The following is a 19,475-nucleotide window of genomic DNA, read 5'->3' as shown; positions in this document are numbered from 1 at the left end:
GGGCAGGTGTTACCCTGGCGATGCTGCCGGGGGCGCCGGGACAGCCCCGCGCCCGCCCCTGCCAGCGCCACCCCGCGCCCCCCGGGCCGCACTGCAGCCGCTGCCGGAGCGCAGAGCTCCATCGGGTACGGAATTGTCACCGCGTCCTCATGGATACTTCTAAACCTTATTATAAACGTTTCAACTGCCTCACGTTCTAAGCGCTGGATTGGCTCTGATCGCACCCATCGGGACGTTGCACACCTGCGGAATTCTGCATGCATTTCCTCGCAGCTGAGCACTGGAGAGCTGGGGGCAGCCTTTACCCGAGCACCGTACTGTGAAAAACAGATTTTGTAAAGTCGTTATTTTTAAATGAAGAGCATTAAACCCCAAATTTACGTTTAATTAGTAAAATGAACAATGAAGTACTAAAAGACTATTCAGTAGGGAACCTTTCAATCGCATAAAATATAGGGAGATAAGGAAATTTCTCAGTAGTTCTGTGAAAGCTTTAAAGACAACCCAAGTTGAAATTAAACCACTACTACAATCCCAGTTAATTCCCAGACCTCTGTGAAAATAAAACCATGCCACAAAGCCATTGAGAGCAATTTTTATTAGGGTAGCAGAATGGACTTGCAGAAAGCCTATACCAGTACTCCTGGGTGTAGTTTCACCAGTGCGCTGCTTTCATTGTGGATGCTCAACTGCACGTTTAAAATTCAGCATGGCTTAGGGAACCAGAGAGAACAAGAGCTTGATTTCCTGAGTTATCCTAGGACTTCGCACTTGGATTTCTCCTCCTCAGCCTTCAGCCACACAGGTGCCGGATCCCTTTGTTCAGAGGCTGCCCCAGACACGCGCCAGCACTGTGTTTACACGTCTCACAGTTTAGCAATTGGACTATGAAGAGCACACCAAGAGAACTGATAGCGAGATCTGTCTTCGTGTGAGCTCTGCAGCCGGAGGGGAGCGGCTGGCGCGGCTCAGCCGCAGCTCCCGCGGGCACCGCGGCCCTTCCGTCCCTTCCCGCGGCATCCGGTCACAGCCAGGCAGACGGTGCAGTCTTTGACCTGAGAGGCTTTACAACCACAGAGTAACTATTGAGTAGCAACGAGGGCAGCAAACTAGTGCTACAGTTTTGTTTCAAATAAAATTTAGAGGATGGTAAGTTTCCATGCCAACAGACATGATCAAAGGTACAGTGACTCGGGTGATGCAGAAGTTACACACTTCAGTTTGACAGATAATTTGGCATTATTTTATTATGAATCCGAGTGAGTGTGAACGAAACAAAATCAGTACCAACTTTCTGCAAATGAAGACACAAAGATGTGAAAATTTGGTAATAGTGCTCTCACAAGCCTGAAAACACTTAGGAAATGCAAGTTTCCGTAAATAAGGTGAATGTGGTTTATTTACCTGCCAAAGAATCTGTCTAAGAACACTTAAACATAAAATTTCTTAGCTCCCTAACTCATAAAAAAATTTACTTTCAACAGAGGTGAGGTACTGGGCTGTCATTGTTTACACTAAATTGGAAATGAAAGCCAGAGGAGAGGGACGAATAAGGAAATAGCAAATACACAAGACATTAAAACCAAGAGAGATCTACTGCTTGACACACTAGTTCTGAAAGGTTGCAAAGGCAGAGGCTGTATTAAAACTGAATTTAGGGAGTATAGGCAACCACCTAGGTGTCAGGGTTATTTCAACTCAGCTTCCTGCACATCGAAATGATATGTGCTCCCAGATACCGATGGATTTCTGGAAATAATCCATTCACTCAGTAGCAGAGCCCAGCTGCAGAAGGGGAGACAGCAGGTTGACTGTGTGGCAGTTTGACTGTGGGGCCCGGATCAGGCTCTGGGCTGGGGAGGAAAGGCAGCAGAAGCAGCAGAGACAGGCAAAGGATGCTCAGCTCTGAGGGGAAAGGCTCCCTGTCCTTTCCCTCAGCATGCGCAGGAGCGCCCCAGGGCAAACACAGGACAGACAGACACTGAGCACTCACTGCAGCCCCTGCAAAGCTGATGGACAGACTGACACTGAGCACTCACTGCAGCCCTGCCCCAGCTCTGCCTGACAAAGCTGATGGACAGACTGACACTGAGCACTCACTGCAGCCCGGCCCCTGTGCTGAACACAGCAGCAGCAGCAGCCAAGCACACTCTGCCCCACCTTAGTGCTCAGGCCTGGCCTGGCAGCCGTGCTGGGGCTGGGAACAGCTCCAGGGCCCTCCCACAAACACAGATGCTCCTGACACATTCTGAGAGAAAACGTTCAGAGAGGACAGCAGTGCTGTCAGATTTAGTTCTTGAATTCAAAATTAACGTTTCCAAAATAATGATTTTAAATTCAAAAGATAGTTTGTCACTTTGGTACCTCTTGGTCCCCGATTTCTGGAACTCTCCTGGACTGGTTGCAATGTTGTTCTGTGCATGTTTCCCACTACTCTGCATAGGTATTAAAGATAGAAGTGAAGGAAGTTTGCAATCTACTACTTGTTTGCTACAGATTTTTTTTCCAAAGTTTTCCAAGAGCAGAACTTAAGCCGTATTCTAATTCAATGATGCACACAAAAACTTGGGTTTCCCCGTTTAATAGACATTGGCCAGATTTACATCAGACCCAGACATTATTTCTGATTGGTTTTGTGGGTTGGAATTTGTTTATTATGTTACAAACTGAAGTTCAGGGGAACTTGCAACAAGTCCCACAAAGCACAGTGCAACATTTAGAAAGAAAAGTAAACGAAACTGCCAAACACTCAATCATTTTCTGCCGGAACTGGGATATTTTTCCTAAGACATCACTTTGAGGAGGGGATTAAAATTCAATGAATGAACTCAAGATAGTGGGAACTGCAAGGAAAAATAAGAAATGACAGCCACAACCTTTTCAATTTAAGGGCAGAATATAAGTCTAAGATATTTTTGATAAATTCTGACAAGAAAAAGAAAACAGCATACTTTAAAGTATATTGAAGCAGTGATTTTTAAACAAAGAAAGCAGAACTAGAACATCTTAAATTTTAATCCTTTCTTTACAGGTTACCTAGCCCACTTTTGATTAAGAAAACTGTAGAAAGTTAGTAACAGCCACAAGTTCACACCAAAAGGTGGCACTTGTCAATTTTCCATAGAGTCCTGCTTTACGGGGTGTCTCAAATGCACTGCTCCGATCTTCTATCATAGGTTGCTGACAGCACTTGTGTCAGATTTTAGTCCACTGGTCGCTTTTCACCATATTTCTTTGTAAACTCTTCAGCGTTCTTACAGAATTTTTTACGGTCCTTAGAGTATTCTTCAGCTAGGTCAGCCCGAAGGGGGTGCTCGGGCTGTGGATCATTCACCAGTGCTATGAGGGACTGGATTACTGTCAAAAGAAGTATAAATACAGTCAGAGACTTAGATGGGTAATTTTTCAAAATCAAAATGTAAGCAAAATTCCCCTGTAAGGAAAGAGCTTTAACTGCATTTCAATACATCCCCATAAATCTCGGGCCTTTTCAAGCGCAGGGCGTGAGTAAGCTGCAGTGATATGCCAAGATTTAGCTCAATGACCATGAATGAACACCAGAAAATCGTATTTGTAAACAAAATCAACATGAATAGAGACCAAAGTGCACTACAAATCATCTCCCATGTAATTGGCATCCCAGCTAAAATCCTCTCCTATGGCTGAGAACGAATGGAAGTCCTCAGACAGGTTCCCTGAAGGGATTTGGTGAAGATGGAATTTGCACCATGAAGCATTTCCCAGCACCTGTCACAGGGACACAGCTGTGACCAAGCCTCTTCTGGAAACCCTTTTTTCCAGCTTTATTTCCCTGGGATTCTTACATCTATGAAAAGCAGGCATGTCTTCCCTTCACTCTCAACTTCCCAAGGCAGCCACCAGTAGAGATGTACTGGGCAAACAACAGGGTGAGAGTTGCAAGGTGCTCACAGCAATGCCACCAATGTCCCTGTCACCTTCCAAAGAAAAGTCACTCTTCAGGAAACGGAAGTGAACCTGACATTTACACAGTGAACCTCACACCCCCCAGTGCCATTCACTGCTACATTTTTCTCTGGGCAGGAATGCAAGTTCATACAAGGCTGGTCACTCCAGCAGATGCTGGAACACCAGAGTGGCTTTGTTTGGGGCGCTGATCCTCAAAACAAATACTCAAAGCCACACTCAAATCCAACACTTGTCTCTAAACTGCTAAACAAAAGCATTTCTTACCACAAATCCAAATTTAAACTGCAACAAACTATCTAAGGAATGCAGAATTGATACCAGCTTCCTTCACAGTAACTCACCATCCTGCCTTACAACAACTGCCATCACATTGCAGAAAACAGCAGAAACACTGAGGGGCAATCCCTTCTGACTGAGCAAAGCATGCAAAAACACTACAGAGAAAATACCCTTAAAAACAGTAACAAGCCAGAAAAAACAGGCCTGGCAGAACAGGAGCTGCCTCAATAGCCACAGAGTCTGAAAACTATCCTGCCATGAACAGTTGTTTTTAATATTGAGCATAAATTAACAAAAAGTGCAGCAGTAAGATGCACATTTAGTATGCAAAAGGTAAGTTAGTGATTTATGATGAAATTGCTTCACTTTGACACCTGTGTGAGTAAAACCAATCACTTGGATGCTGTACTAATGATGTCACATTATTTCATTGAGAAAAGCTAGGAGTGATTTTTCAGTGAAAAAGCAATCTGAAGGAAAAGGAATAGACATTTAAGCAGGGTTTAGTAACACTGTCACAGGTTCATACAACCATGTAGTAACAACAGATGTTGACATTAAAACAACTTGAAGAAAGAGTTAAGACAAACAAACACAACACAGCAGACCATGAGAGATCTGCAATATTTTGATAGCCAGGATTGGTTCCAAATTCTGATTTTAGCACAGCTTTTATTCAGTGTCTCAGATAAAAAGGGAGTTGCTACTTCTCAGGGAGACACTGACTATTTTCTGCATGCAAACAATCATTTCAGTAGCTCCAGCTAATGACAGCTTGTTTTTCAAGCTGAGTAGAGACATGTAAGTCCTTTAGTTAACTAGCAAAGGCTGATAGCACCAGGACAGCTGCTCAGGTGTGGGACAGAACAGAAACCTTCCACATGTTCTTTCAATCTCCTGTCTCCTGAGGGCCTTTGTCCTGTAAAATCAGGGATAAATCTACAACAGATCTAAGCTCTCAGCAGTCCTATTTCACAAGGCTCTCTCTGCTGCCACCTTCATATTCACCAACATACAGCTGCTTCACCTCTTCTAAAACTGCAATTTTCCTGTTTTGTCTTTGGGCAGATACACAACCAGAAGTACCTTCTTTAGCACACAGGGATAAACAGAAAAAAATATCTCAAGTACAGCATTGTTTCCTATCAGGAACACAGATCATGTGAAAATAACCTTTAAGAAGAGCCTGGAAGGGGAAAGTATTTTCTCTTATGGAACAAGATACTTCATTGTCACTAGAGCTCTAGCACTGCCCTAAACTGCTACTCATTTGAATTAATACTCTTTAAAAATAAGCATTTTTTGCAAGGATGTTTGCTTTCTATGTATAATAATAAAAGCTTAGTACTCAACTAATCATCACCTCCCAGACAACACAAAGTTCTCACCCCAACACCTGATGCAAGCAACAACAGGAAAAACCTTACTTATATTACACTTAAGTCTGCCACAGAACTTGACAAAACTTTTCCCCTTACAATATTTAGATTCTTATCAAAGACACTCTACACAGCAAGTCTGACAGCAATGATCTTTTAAGAACCACAAGTTAATCTGTAGTATCTTCTCAGATTTTGTTTATGACTCCCATGATATTTCAAGCCATATGTTCAAATCACTGAACCACATGGCACATTATAAAATATACAGAACCTTGAGGTTTTAGACCTTGCCTTTCAAACATCCAGGAATTTACTGAACAGCTTTGGATTCTAAAGTCACTGTTTAAAAAGAAACACAGCATAACCTCCACACAAACCACCAGCAAAATTTTCAAGTATGCTGAGGACACTTCCTTAATAAACTCCTTAGTCATGAAGAGTTTTGTGGTTTCCTGGAGGTGGAAATGCCATTTCAGTGCCAGTACCTCCCATTCCAGTAACAAAATGAAATTCCACAAGTTGTACTGTGCTCAACACATGATTCACGACATAAACCTTACAATGAATATATCCTCAGAGCACTGGGAAACTGACAAGTGAAACATTATTAGCTTTAAATCCAAACACTACAAAGTTTCTCAATACCCATTTCTTCCTCCACACGGAGTCCTACCTTGGTCAGTTTTGGTTGCTGGCTTCCAGTTTTCAGCACTAATTACTGGCAGACAAACCTGCCCCTTTTCATCGATGTTAGGGTGATAGATCTTTGTTTTAAATGTAATCTTAGGGGGTTTGAATGGATATTCTGCTGGGAAGTTGATTTCAATTCTGAAGGCTCCTTTATCATATGGAGGATTGTCCTGCAACAAGAAGGCAGAATGTCAAGAATGTGGCACATGCTGATGGACACAAGTGAAAAGCAGCATCCACAGACTTGGATTTCATTGATCTCTTCAACGAACTCTTTGAAAGGCATTTTACCAACACTACTCCAGGTTTATGTGTCAGGAAACATCAAAAATCATGTGAAAGGCAATACAAGCTGCACGTTTGCATCCACCCTGGAAAAAGCAGGTTGCCATTGTCCCACATTTCTGACATTTCCATGGGTAAGAAAGCATCCAGCTCCATTTACATCCAACTCAAGGCCCTCTCTAGTAAGTAGTTTTATGTTTCAAAAAACATAGTAAAGCCTTTCCAAGACACAAACAGCAAACCTGACAAGGGAAGCGGGTTTCTGAACAGTTATTTTGTGTGTCTCACAACATGGTGGCATAAACAGCAAAGCAATTTGGTTTGTCAGATCTCTCTAAATGTTTCGAGAATGTTTTTGTGCTGACTACACAAAAATCTGCTGAGCATTCATTGGTACTAAAGATAGATATTCACTGTGTTTGCTGATGAGAACATTCTGAATTTGTATGCAGTTTTAGCACCCACTCTTATCAGATCAGTTTTGAAGGAGCAGGATGAGAGAACCGTGAAGTGAGCAAAGCAGTTCTTCATGCTCAAACAGAAAAAACAATGCCCAGAATTTCACTAAGAAAAACCTGTTAGACTATTGATACTGATGCTTCAGATACTGCACAAGAGAGGCAGAACAAAAATAAACACTGCTACATTTAAAGCCTATGAAAATCCCATTCTGCACTGAAAACAGTAACTATGGAATGAAGCCTTTCCAAACACTCTGAGAACAAGAATCAAAGGATGAGAGTTTCCAGTTGGTGTAAAGTATAATCACACACATTCTTCATTAGCAACCAGACCCTTCCCTGCAATCAATTCCACTCCAGAATTTATCAATACTTGGGGGTGGGGAGTGTTCTATTAAAATATTTGTCAACAGAAAACATTTAATTTTAGGCTCATCCATGTGAAGAATTTGGTTGTGTGTCTGTAAGAAATACAGCACAGTTTCTGCCAGGGGGAGAGGCAACTACAGTGGCTTTAAAATCACTTTTTACCCAAGCAATCCTAAAAGCTTTGGAAGTTGAACCAATAACTTGTGGTGGTGGTGACAGCTAAGGCAGTCACTGCCCTCTTCCCCCATAGCTCAATTGTTCTTTCCTCATCATGTGCTGTAATTTGTGAGGATGTTCAGTGAACTGACACAAGAAGTGACCTGCCTTAAAAACATCCATTTTCTTCACTGTGCCTCTTACATGAACAAGAAGCCCGGGCTACAGTCTTGTTTTGATGTTGAAATCAAACAAATAGTGTACCTTGGCCACCCACAGGACACAAACTACTTCATTCTACAATTTAGAACAGGAAAAGAAGTTGACCAGCTATCTTCAATTTGCTTCTCTATTGAGTGAACACCCTTAAAAACTAACACTTGTTCTGAAGAGCAAAATATGTTACAAACAGGAGCTTTTAAAGCTTTACAGCTCACCTTTACATTATCTTTCACAGTAATTCTGTGTAAACACTATTAAAAATAATAAGCATTATCTTTCATGCCTTCATTAAGCAGCTGACAAGGAAATGCCCAGTTATAGCATTTAATACTCAGTAACTGGTTAGTCCTACTGAAGTATCTGTCTTTAAACCCTAAGTCAGAACATTTGCTAAAATGGTAACAGCATGTGAAGCAAAAACACAGAGAAAAAAGTTTAACTTTCAATAAGCTCATGTATTGCATTTATAAGCCATCAACTCTGTCACCAAAAATAGCTAAAGAGACAGAAACACTAAAATATCTATAGCATAACCTCAGAATAAAAACTTCCACTACTCTTTGAACTCAAAAAACAAATTTGAAATTACTATAGGAAGTGTAATTTCATAACAAAATTCTCCTTTAACTATAGCAGCAGGGAATTTGAGGCTATTTCCCCTGTGAGAGGACATATTACAAATCAAAAGGCAGGTCTGGAGCACAGTTCACTGCACCAGCATTTAAACATTTGTGATGCTGCAAAGCTCTGCAAAACAAACACCATGCTCATCCTCAGTCGAGCAGAAACTGTTAAAAATAGCTGCTGTACACCACACATTCCTCATCTTTACTCCAAAGGAGTAAACAAGTATTTTGTTTGTTTTCTTTTATTACTCATATTTACCACCCTTATACTGCTTCAAAGTGTTATCAAAGCACTAAACTGTTACACATGAACCACAAAGTGACTGATTAAAGGGAGTTGTTCCTCAGCTCTGTCAAATTTCAGTGTCAGATCCCACTTGCTTTGTTTGCAGGAGCAGTGTCAGCCACTGCAAGGAATCACTTGCAGGCACACAAGCAAGCAGCAAACTGAATGTATTCCACAGCATTCACAGTGGAACCACCCAGCCATTACCTCAGCTGGGCCATGTGAGCTCCAGAGCAGCCTCTGACTAACCAGGCACAGGCACTGCAGAGATGGCTCAAAGTCTTACTCATATCATAAAAAGACAGACTTGCACTGCTTGGGGAGGCTTTTTGGCACCACCCACAGAAAACCACAACTGCTGCCCCCATGGCCCAGCCCCTATTGCTGCAGACTAAAAACAGCTCTTAGAACCAAGCCAGCCATTTCCCACTGCTATGGGCCACAGCTGTGGGAAACACAAGAGGTGAAAATCCAAGTGACTTTCAGCCAAGAAATCAACACTTCACATTTTCTGCTTTCCTCTTATAACAAATCCCTCTCTATTTGACTAATAAAATGGTTATCTACTTCCATCAAACATTCCCTAAGACTGTAGTGCTTTTTTATAAAAATAGGTAAAATAAGTTTATTTCGGCACTAACTAATGCCTAAACAAAGATACTATTTTCTTTTAAAGAGCTCACTTCAGAAAATCCAAACCTTTTCCTTGCATCAAATTTTTCCCAATACCCAGCTTTATCCTAGTAATAAACCTAGTAAACTAAAAAAAAAAAAAAAAAAAAAACATATTAAGGAGTAAAAGTATTTCATACATCCTTTTTCCTATGATCATGCAGATTTTGTACTTTAGGCTTAATGTAAAACAAAACTTCACTGCTTCCCCTTCCAAGACCTCTCCCAGCAGCCCAGTGTCAGCCCAGGCCCACAATAACAAATTATTTCATGGTCACCAGCAGCACTGCTGAGCTCTGGATTTATGAGATACAAATGATCCTCATTTTATTTTAAAGCTCATAAGGAACAGTCTATACTCACAGGAACAATAAGCCCTTGCCAGGTCAATAAATTAGCTTCATCAACCTGGATATTACGGAAGTTTTTCATTCCACATTTGCGAATTTCTTCAAGCTCCTGAAAAGCAAAGCAAAGTGTTAAGTGTAAGTTAATAACTGCAGTAAGCAAGATGCTCAAATTTTTCAAAATGCTTAAAGGTCAACGTGGTTTTCTTTAATTAGTGGTGTGGCAACCCACACAAATAGGAAATAAAATTTTGCACCTGTAAAATGTAAAATTCGCTGAGATGAGATACTAAAACTCTTGTTTTCTGGTATGTGAAGAAAACACAAAAATGTCTTGTTATTAACATCATTATAGACACAATGAAGCAGAAGTATTAAAAGAAAACAATTTTTAAATGTAGTTTATCTCTAATGTAAATCAGTGCCTCTTGTAACAGACTACTGACAACACTGTGAGGTGCAGAAATAAAATGCATCTTAGGGCTTGTGTGGAGGAGAGCAGTGATTTGGAAGAACTATTTCATAACAGTTTTAAACAGGGATAAAACCAATGAACGGGCCAATTATTTCAACTGAAAATGAGCAAATTCCTGCATGAACAGCTTAAATTGATCCAAACCCAGGAAAATATCAATCAAGGCTTGTTTAGAGCAGTAACTTGAAAAGATTCAGCTTTCTCTCTGTTTAGTACCTCAAAGCTCACAGCACACATTAGGATTCCTCTCTTTAAAGCTGTATCAGTCTTGAGCAAGGTTATCTTCCTGCACCAGGAAGACTATTTTTAATCAGTTTGTGAACCAAGTATCACCAAAATAAGTATTTCAGCATTTTTATATTTAAAATGACATATAAGCCCTACTGTAGGGACTGTTTCCTGGAGTATTTCATAACACCTCAAAAGAAACACCTCAAGGTTCCACTTTTATTTCCTCCACAACAATTACAGTCCTTTGTGGTTGAACTCTGCCATTTTATCTTTAAAGAGAATTCAATGAAATACGAATTCAAAAATCATCCACAGCAAAACATAAAAGTTTGCCAGTGCTTTCAAAACTGCATCACATGCCTGGTGGCTGCATAGGTTGGGGAAAATGTTGCTTATACAGCAGCACTGGGGGGCTCTGACAGTGCTCAGCTCTGCACTGGGTGCAGGTGTCTGGCAAAATCAGGCTGGATATAATTACGATAAACCCACCAATTAAAAGCAAAGACACTACACAATGAAAAACAAAACCAATCAGTTTTCCTGCTACAAGTGCTGTCCATGGTTTGTCTTCCAAAATAGCTCCCTGTTCATCTTGAATCAACCCTTCCTGCACTTGACTGGCAGATTAAATACTTGCAGTAACCTCTTGCACAAATGGAGCATCATGATAAAACTCAAACCCAAAGGAAAGTGAGAATTCCAAACGCAAGTGAAACAAAAATCACAACAGCCACATATCAGCAAATGAACATTTATATTCCTGCCCACTGCACCTACTAAAGCAAGAGCACACTCTGAACACAGGAGTTTAACCTTGGAAACTGAATTGATGCCTACCACTATCTTCATGACACTAACACTGACTTTTTAGTCTAGACCCATGGATTAATCCCCAAATTCCACTGCTGCTCGATTTATGCAATGTCACAGACAGTTTGGGTGGTTTTTTTAAAGAGCTAAGAGGATTATCCTATTTCCTGAGAGCAGGAAAACACAACCCCCCCCCAATAATCCCATGAGTCATATTTATAGGGATAGAGAGCAACCCAAAATATTCAAAAGAAAATAACCTTTATGACTGCAGCTCTAGAGGTGCTTTACCATCACTCAGAGTGCAAATCCCCACGGTGCCTCACTGTGAGTGCTCCTGCACAAAGCAGCAGCTCAGGGAGAGCTGGGCAGGTCCTGACAGGGGCAGGGACCTGCTCTGAGCTGAGTTTGCTGCTCACTCCTGTCACACACAGACCTGTGAGGCCCTGGCAAAGCAGTGCCCACAGCATGTAAATGGAATAAGTTCCATTCCATACTAGATACAACACATCAAACACTGGGAACAACATAAGCTAACCAAGCAGTAGGTATTTAAGCATAAATAAATGTACATCATCACCAGTGCCTTCATTCTAAAACAAGGCAAGGAAAATAGGTTTAGACTATTCTCTAGTTACTATAGCAAAAACATTATGCATATGACAGAAATCTCCCCCATTATGCCCAGTGGGACTGCAGCTTCCAGGAGCTTTTGTCCCAGGTTCAGACAACAGCACTGTACTGCTGCTGGCCCAGAGAACAATTGTCCAGATGCAAAAAAAAAAAAAAAAGGAAGGACTATGACCCTATAATTCAGGTATGTTATTAAACTAATACAACAAATTAGAAAAGTGTAGCTTCACATTGATGGAAAATTAAACACCTACATTTTATAGTCAGATTCAGGTTAAAAAATTGGATGGTGAATTAAGAAATGCAAGAATCCCATACAGAGATAATTATAAAATTGCAAAACTTTGTATGCCATCGATGAAAAGCTAAAATACATATGCAAATTGTTTCCCACTTTTTCTCAAGCCCACCATATGAGAGAGGGAATTAAACAGTACAGAGGCACTAAAGAACTAAACAAAAATTATTCAGGCCATCTTCCTCCTTAAAATGTCACGAGAGGCCTTTGCAGGAACCCACGTCCAAAAGCAAAGCTGGGCAATGAGGGTGTGTCAGGCCCGGGCTGTCCCTTGTCCCGCGGGAGGAGGCGGCAGCTGGGCAGGGACGGCCGGGGCTGAAGGGGCAGAGCAGCTCCGGGCCTCGCACAGCGACAATGCATCACCTCAGCAGGGCACGCACCTGAACCGCGGGCTCAGACTGAAATTTGTGCTAGAAATTACTTTTCTTGCACTAGGAGTGTGTCAGTAAGTCACTCCAAATGAATGGAGTCCGTGCTGGAGTTGTTCACAAACAGCTTTTCCCCACAAGGGCAGTGTAACACTACCCAAGCCGTGCCTTCAGGAGTGGCAGGGCCGTCACCATGCACAATTTAGGGTGCGAGGGGAGGTTGTTTTGGGTTTTTTTCCTTCTGGCAACTGCCAAAACCCATAATAAAGATCTGACTGCCTCAGGGCTATCCAGGCAGACACTGCAGTAGACAGTGCTGTTAAAAAAGTGAATGAGCTACTGAATACTTTCAAGCAGCACAGATTAAAAGCTAACAATACCTTTAACACGGGCTTGAGCAACTCCAAAGGGACAAAAACTACTTTGAGGTAAAAAGATACAGTCCAGATATTTATTTCAAAGTAATACTTATAAGTCTAGGCAGACAGTAAATAGATTAATTCCTTTTCTTGTCCTCCACCCCTTAATTTTGTCAAGTAACATAATTAAAGGAGCACAGGAGGAGCGTAACTAAAGGTTAGATGACTGCAGTAAGAATTTAAATCAATCTTCATTCCCCACTCCTTTATCAACCTTGCATGTGACCTTGCTGCATTGGTTTATCCACTTGAAAAACTGAAATGTCTGAATGTTCATGGGGCTCTCTTGAGACATGATGTTTGTAATTTGGAAATGTTCAGACCAAGTGTTACACACAGCACATGAAATGGAGAAAACACTATTTCAGGGGTGGTACCCGATCTTCAAGCATATAATGCTGAAGGTATTCATGAAAGTACATACAGCTTCTCACATATAACCATTAAAGGTTTAAAATTGTAATTTTCAATACTGTGTAATCATTTGGGCTGTTCAAATCAAAAATGAAATGTTTTAAAGTGGAAAGAAAAGCGGCATCAGCTTAAAATGTAGCTAAATCTTTTAAAAAACCGGTAACTGTTTTGTCCACGCATCTTTCAAGTTTTGGGGCTTCCCTAAAAACCCAAGCCAGACAGGAAGATGCAGTGAAGGCAAATACTTGTAAGAGTGCAATCCCAAAATATGGGAATAAGTGTAAGAGCTCATACTGACTGGACTAAGTTCTGCATCAAGCCCAGAATATTATTAAATTCACAAATAAAACCCCAAAAGCCTCCTGAAAGAACCCTAAATCATTATTACAACTAATATTTATCTGTTTATGAATACATTCTCTAAAAAATGCCTTTAAGTCAAACAGGATCCAAAACACTGATCAGGAACTGGCCAGTTTCACTTTCTGGATTAACAGTACAGAGAAGTCTTAAAACACCTTAAAATCTGATTCTACCACACAAAAAAATCCATCAGAAATCCAACCCAAAACAGAAACAGAATTCAGTTCTTTTAAGAGTCAGCAGTAAGTTTCCTTTGCAACTTACAACCCTGTATGCTCACATCTTATTGACTGAGCAATTCTACTTTTTGGCAAAGTATTTTCATTTGATTAAAAATCCTTTTGTCAATTCTCAGTTTCAAAAAGTGAAAATGCATCCACATTCTCACTTCTGCCTAAGTACAATCATATGTTGCTCAAAACCATATTTCCCTTGTTACTAAGAACTGAAGCTTAGATCAATTTAGAATTATTTTCCAAGTATCAGAGTTGTTTAAAACCCCTTTATTTGGGAGCACTACAGTGTTTACAGGACCACAGCATCCTGGAGATTGCAGGTCACCTACCTGGGTGTGGTCCCATGTTTGTGTTTTATCATGGAGGAGCTCAACAGTTGCATAAATATTTGACTATGCAACTATGGAAGCTGAGTAAAAACAATAAAATTAAAATAATTGTCACCATCTCTCACTTCCTATGTGAAGTGTTATTTACTCTTTAAATCCATTTTCAATTTCTATTGCTAAAGATGCTTTTGAACGTGTAAAAGCCAGGCATGGATGTGACAGACACCTGAGCTCCACCCCAGGCAGTGCCCATGGAAGGCCCAGCCCCACACTGGGGCAGCAGAGCCTTCTCCAGGAGCACCCAGACACCCGTGGGAGGTGCAGCCCAGCCCCACACAGCACCAGCCCTGCAGGTACTGGGGGTGTCCAGCACAGAGCAGCCTTTCCTGGGCACCCCTCACTACCTCTCCACACAGCACCAGCGTGAGGAACGGCCTCTTTTATGTCAGCAGGTGGCAACTGGGCACAGCCTTCCCTTGAAGTCTCTGGGAGATCCGTGTTCCCCATCATGCAGCCTCAGTCAGACAAGTTCCTTTCTATGAGAAAGGGCCATGAAGCCCAGTACCCCCTCCAAAGAGAAGCCTTAGATCCTCTCCTAAATATCATCACTCCATATTTGTGTGTTTTAGCCCTGACCGTCCACAACACCACATCCTTGACAAACACAGCTTCATTCCAGAGCTCACATTTCACAAGGAGCCAGGATTCAACAACCGGGGCTCTCTGAAAAGGTGTAAATGGTGGCTCACAGCTCAAACCTCCACCTCAGATGTCACTGGAACATGAGTCACTAGCCATGTTTATTTCACGTTTTTGCTATGCTGACTGCACTCCTGGAAGGGGACACCTCCATGGAGCTGCTGTGAATCAGGGGACAAGACTTCAGTGAGGTGGCACCATTTGATGGGATAAAGCTCAGCAAAAAGAGGCCATAAAAAAGCTCTTTGGCCAAGGGAAGGTGATTTGCCCAAACACACCCTCAGATAACAAGCCAATCTTGTTGTCTTTATAACCTGAATTCATGTTTAAAATTGGATGGTACAAGTTCAATGTACCAAAATTTGTAATGTTTGTTTCACACAGAGGTTTGTGAGCTGAAGATGCAAATGGCTTCCCCAAGTGGCAAAGGGCATCCATTCCCACCTGGACAGAGGACATGGCTCCCAGTTTGCCACAGGCAGCCACTGAGTTACTGTGCATGTACTGCACCCTTTGGGCCATGGTGATTAATATGAATAACTATGATGCATGATTTGAGTCCAGAAAAAATGCAGTACTTCAAAATGTTGGCAAGACCTTAAGGAAACAGGAATTGCTTAATTTTATGTAACTATAAAAGGTTTAAGGTTTAGTCTCATTTATCAAAGACAAGCTTGATTATTTAGCTCAAAGAAAAGACAGTTAATGCTTATCCTAAATTATTTTAAAGGTAATGGACTGACACAGTGAAAAACCCTATTTCCTTTAGTTATAACCACTCATCATTCTGAGACCCTGACAAAGAGACCCCAAAGACTCTTCCCAACTGCAAAACTCCAACAGTGAAAGGCTTTGATTTAAAGTGGACCTGTGAACGTGGGACTTTGGCAGTGATTTGAGGCTGACACACACGTGAGCCTGGACCTTCACATCATGCTGCAGCAATCCCGATGACATCATCCCTAGGAGAGCTCCACTTTGTTCCTGCCGAGATGAATGGCACAGCCAGGGCCTCCTGGGCTGCTCCACTCCCCGGAGCAGGCAGGGAGTGCTGATCCAACAGCCTCTGCAAGCTGTGGGACACAGCAGCCCACAGCTCCTCAACTGCACAAAACCCACACAAACACCAACAACCCACGCATATTAGGCAACAGAAACAAAAGTGAAAACAGAAGAGGTAAGTTATCAATGTCTCCTGCATTCCCACACCACTCCCTCCAAAAAACAACTGCCACACCAATTTTCTAGAAAATAAGGTCACATTATCAAAACTCCTTTTTAGTGTATTTTAGTGAAAGACTGAAATTCTGATGTTTCAGAAGTATAGTAAAAATGAAGAGGGAGGCTAAAAAGCAAGAGGCACTGAAAATATTAAGAACCATTTTTCTTGCCTTTGAGATTCGTATTTTCTATTTTAAATAAACAAAAAATAGAAAATATATATTATTCCTACTAGAGTAGTAGTGATGTGCTTTTGAACAAATAATGCATTATTTCAGAACAAGAAGAAAAACTGCCTTACAAAAACAGTAAACAAGCATTTAATCTTATGTCTGAAACTAAGGGAAACCTTATTTGAGTATAAAGACTTGGTGTAATATAATATAATCACCAACAGACATGGTGATTATAATATAAAGCCCTGAGAAAATACAGAGCTACCAAAAATGAAGTAAAAAATTATTTCCATCTCACCAGGATCCTTAAGGACAATTAAAGGTTTACACCTACTGATTTTTAATATATATGAATGACACTGCACACTATCTACTATTTCATTTTTAAATGCTCCATAGAACATTTAAACCAACAAAATGAGTCTAACAGAAGCACTGCTGAGTTATTGGTTTCCTCTAAAATACCCGAGTTATAGTGGTTATTCATATATCTGCACATCAAGGAAATGCAACTTCAGGACATGCCATGAACACGTCCGGGTGAAATCCTGGCCCTACTGGGGTCCAGGGCCTTGAAGCCAGCTGTAAAACTGGTATTAAAGGATTAAATTTAACAGAATCACCCAAGAATCTGCTAAATCCCAGTGGAGGGTTACTCTGCACCCCGCAGGGGCAGGTTTTTAAATAAGGCTGAAACATTGCTCAACAGTTATGGGGTCTTTCCCCTCCACCTCCCAGGACTGGCCTGTAAAGTCCATTGATTTCCCCACAGGCACTTCACATGCAAATCTGGATCCTGCCACAGCATTTTACAGATGAATAAATTTTATGCCACTATGTAGTGTGTCCTAGGCAAACCTCACTGCTTACAGTTCAGGATGTTAATTGGCAATTATATACAGCACATAAAATGAATTTGTGCGCTTTGGGGGCAATGGTTACTATTTTCCTTGTAAGAAGTACCTTCTTCCTCAAAGAAAATAACGAGAAACACAATCCCGCGTGGTATTTAACCATAAACTGTATGTGCTCTTGGTAAAAGCCCAGCCGGGGCCGAGTTTCCATTTCCAAGTATCATCCACGGTTCAGAACAAATAAGAGTGAAGACAAAAACATTACCACGTCCGCAGCGAATGAAGAAACTTCTGAACCCCGGTCCGTGTTTCTGTGTGATAAACCTCTTACTCATACGAGGAAGAGGTTACTCTCCGAAACAACGAAAACGAAATTTTTTCATCCCCGGGCGCCTGGGGACGGTTCCTCACCGGGGCGAGCGCGGGGGAGCGGCGAACCTCCCCCCGCAGGGAGAGAGGGAGGGAGAGAGGGAGGGAGGGAGGGGAGGGCGCTTCCCCGCCGCGGCCTCCCCGGCAGGGCCGCCGAGCCCTCCCGCCGCCCCGGGGATGCCCCGGCCCCGGGCGGCGCCGTTTCCTTCCCCCCGTCCCTTCCTCTTTGCTTAGTCACCCCGGAGCCCCCCGAGCGAGGGGGTCGGGGCGGCCCGCGGCGCCCGCCCGGCGCCGCCGCCCAGCCCCGGGTGGCAGCCGGCTCCGCGGGGCGCTGCCGGAGCGCGGGGCGGCGGCGCCGGGGGGGCGGCGGGGCCCCTCACGGCCGCGGCCCGACCGCCGGCTGCTCCCGCTCCGGCCGTGAGGGCGCGGGGCGCCGCCGAGGGGCGCGGAGGAGGCCGCCCCGCCGGGGGACGGCGGGGGAGGCGGCCCCGCGCTGCCGGAGGGGGCCGGGGCGGAGGGGCGGCCGCGGGAGCCGGAGCCGCCCGCCCGGCGGCCCTGCCCGGCGCTGTTACCTTCATCAGCCTCCTGCTGGCCGCCATCTTGGCTCTGCTGCTGCGCCCCACAATGCATCGCGGCGCGGGCCGGCCGCTAAACCCTGCGCTTCCTGGGGCGGTGCGTGGGGGGCGGGGCGTGCGCTCGGCTCGGCTCGGCTCGGCTCGGCTCGGCTCGGCTCGGCTCGGCTCGGCTCGGCTCGGCTCGGCTCGGCTCGGCTCGGCTCGGCTCGGACCGGACCGGACCGGACCGGACCGGACCGGACCGGACGAATTCAGCCCGGTTCGGCTGCACTCGGCTGTGCTCGGGTCGGCTCGGCCCGGCCCCCGCCGCCCTGAGGTCTCGGTGGTGCCTTTTCAATCATCAGTCATTGATTTAAAAGTATCGCTGTGCTTTTTTCTATTTACTGTGCATCCCCCAAATTCGGTACCATCTTCCTCGGCGGGGACTCCAACCACCTGTAGCCACAGGCTTTCTCAAACAAGCCCACGTTCTCTTCAGAACCCACACAAACTTTATTTCTTAGTGTCTTCAGGCACTCTGAAGGGAGAGGGAAGGGCGATTTTCCAAGAGCCATCTGACCACAGAACCACCTCAGCTCCACTGGTCTCAAATGAAAGCACCCTGGGCCTCGCCTCTCCTTGAGCTGCCCAGTCCAGCCTCAGCCCTGCCGTGCTGTGCCACAACAGTGCTGTGGGAGAGGAGAAATGCACCGTCAGTAGCCCTCTGTCCTGCCATTTGCCCTTTGCCATGTGCTTTTAGCCCCTAAGCTCTTAGCTGCTCCCAGCTCTGATGCTCAGGATCCAGCAGCAGTGCAGGTGTCCTCAGGTATCCAAGACACAGGCCTGGCAGATTTAAGTTACTACATCACAAATGTAGTAAAATGCCTCCAGACATCCATGTTCAGGTACCTGACTTGCTCCCTAAAACCTTCTCCACTGACCCAATGTACTCAGGAATTATTCCAGGACTGCTGGATGTGTGGCCTCAATTCCCCTTTTCCTCACCCTTGTGTCAGTTCATGTCCTCACTTGATCTAACACTTGTTCTACAGAAATCACCAACAAAGTTCTGCGCTCTAAAATAAACTCTACAGACTTATACAACCTGAAAAAGGAAATGTCATGCTTATTACAGGCTTTCAAAAACTTGAAAAAATGCAACATAAGTTTTTAATTATGAAGCACAGAATTATAATATTAAAATTAGTTATTGAATAAGCTATTTCTAATCAATATTTACATTAATATAGTGCTTATTGCTACAAAACTCAGTCAACATGTGTTAATGAAATAAGCTATACTG

The 19,475-nt window shown here is 43.3% G+C and overlaps 1 protein-coding gene across 2 annotated transcripts; it reads right to left on the bottom strand.

The window, feature by feature from the left end:
• Positions 1-583: 583 nt before the first annotated feature.
• UBE2L3 (ubiquitin conjugating enzyme E2 L3) lies at positions 584-18,245 on the bottom strand. Of its 2 annotated transcripts, none has more exons than XM_058817012.1 (4): positions 18,191-18,245; positions 9,740-9,835; positions 6,283-6,469; positions 584-3,357 (listed from the first exon to the last, which is right to left on the bottom strand). In XM_058817012.1, exons 1-4 carry the CDS (start codon positions 18,215-18,217, stop codon positions 3,203-3,205), a joined length of 465 nt encoding a protein of 154 aa, XP_058672995.1. In that variant the 5' UTR covers positions 18,218-18,245; the 3' UTR covers positions 584-3,202. The 2 variants fall into 2 exon arrangements, with proteins under 2 accessions (XP_058672995.1, XP_058672996.1); XM_058817013.1 differs by lacking the exon at positions 18,191-18,245 and adding an exon at positions 17,515-17,613.
• Between the last annotated feature and the right edge of the window lie 1,230 nt (positions 18,246-19,475).

The sequence above is a fragment of the Ammospiza caudacuta genome, chromosome 18 (assembly GCF_027887145.1).
Source record: "Ammospiza caudacuta isolate bAmmCau1 chromosome 18, bAmmCau1.pri, whole genome shotgun sequence".
NCBI classification, from domain to species: domain Eukaryota; kingdom Metazoa; phylum Chordata; class Aves; order Passeriformes; family Passerellidae; genus Ammospiza; species Ammospiza caudacuta.
Note: the sequence above shows the minus strand (reverse complement) of the source record. Positions and strands in the feature narration are given on the sequence as shown.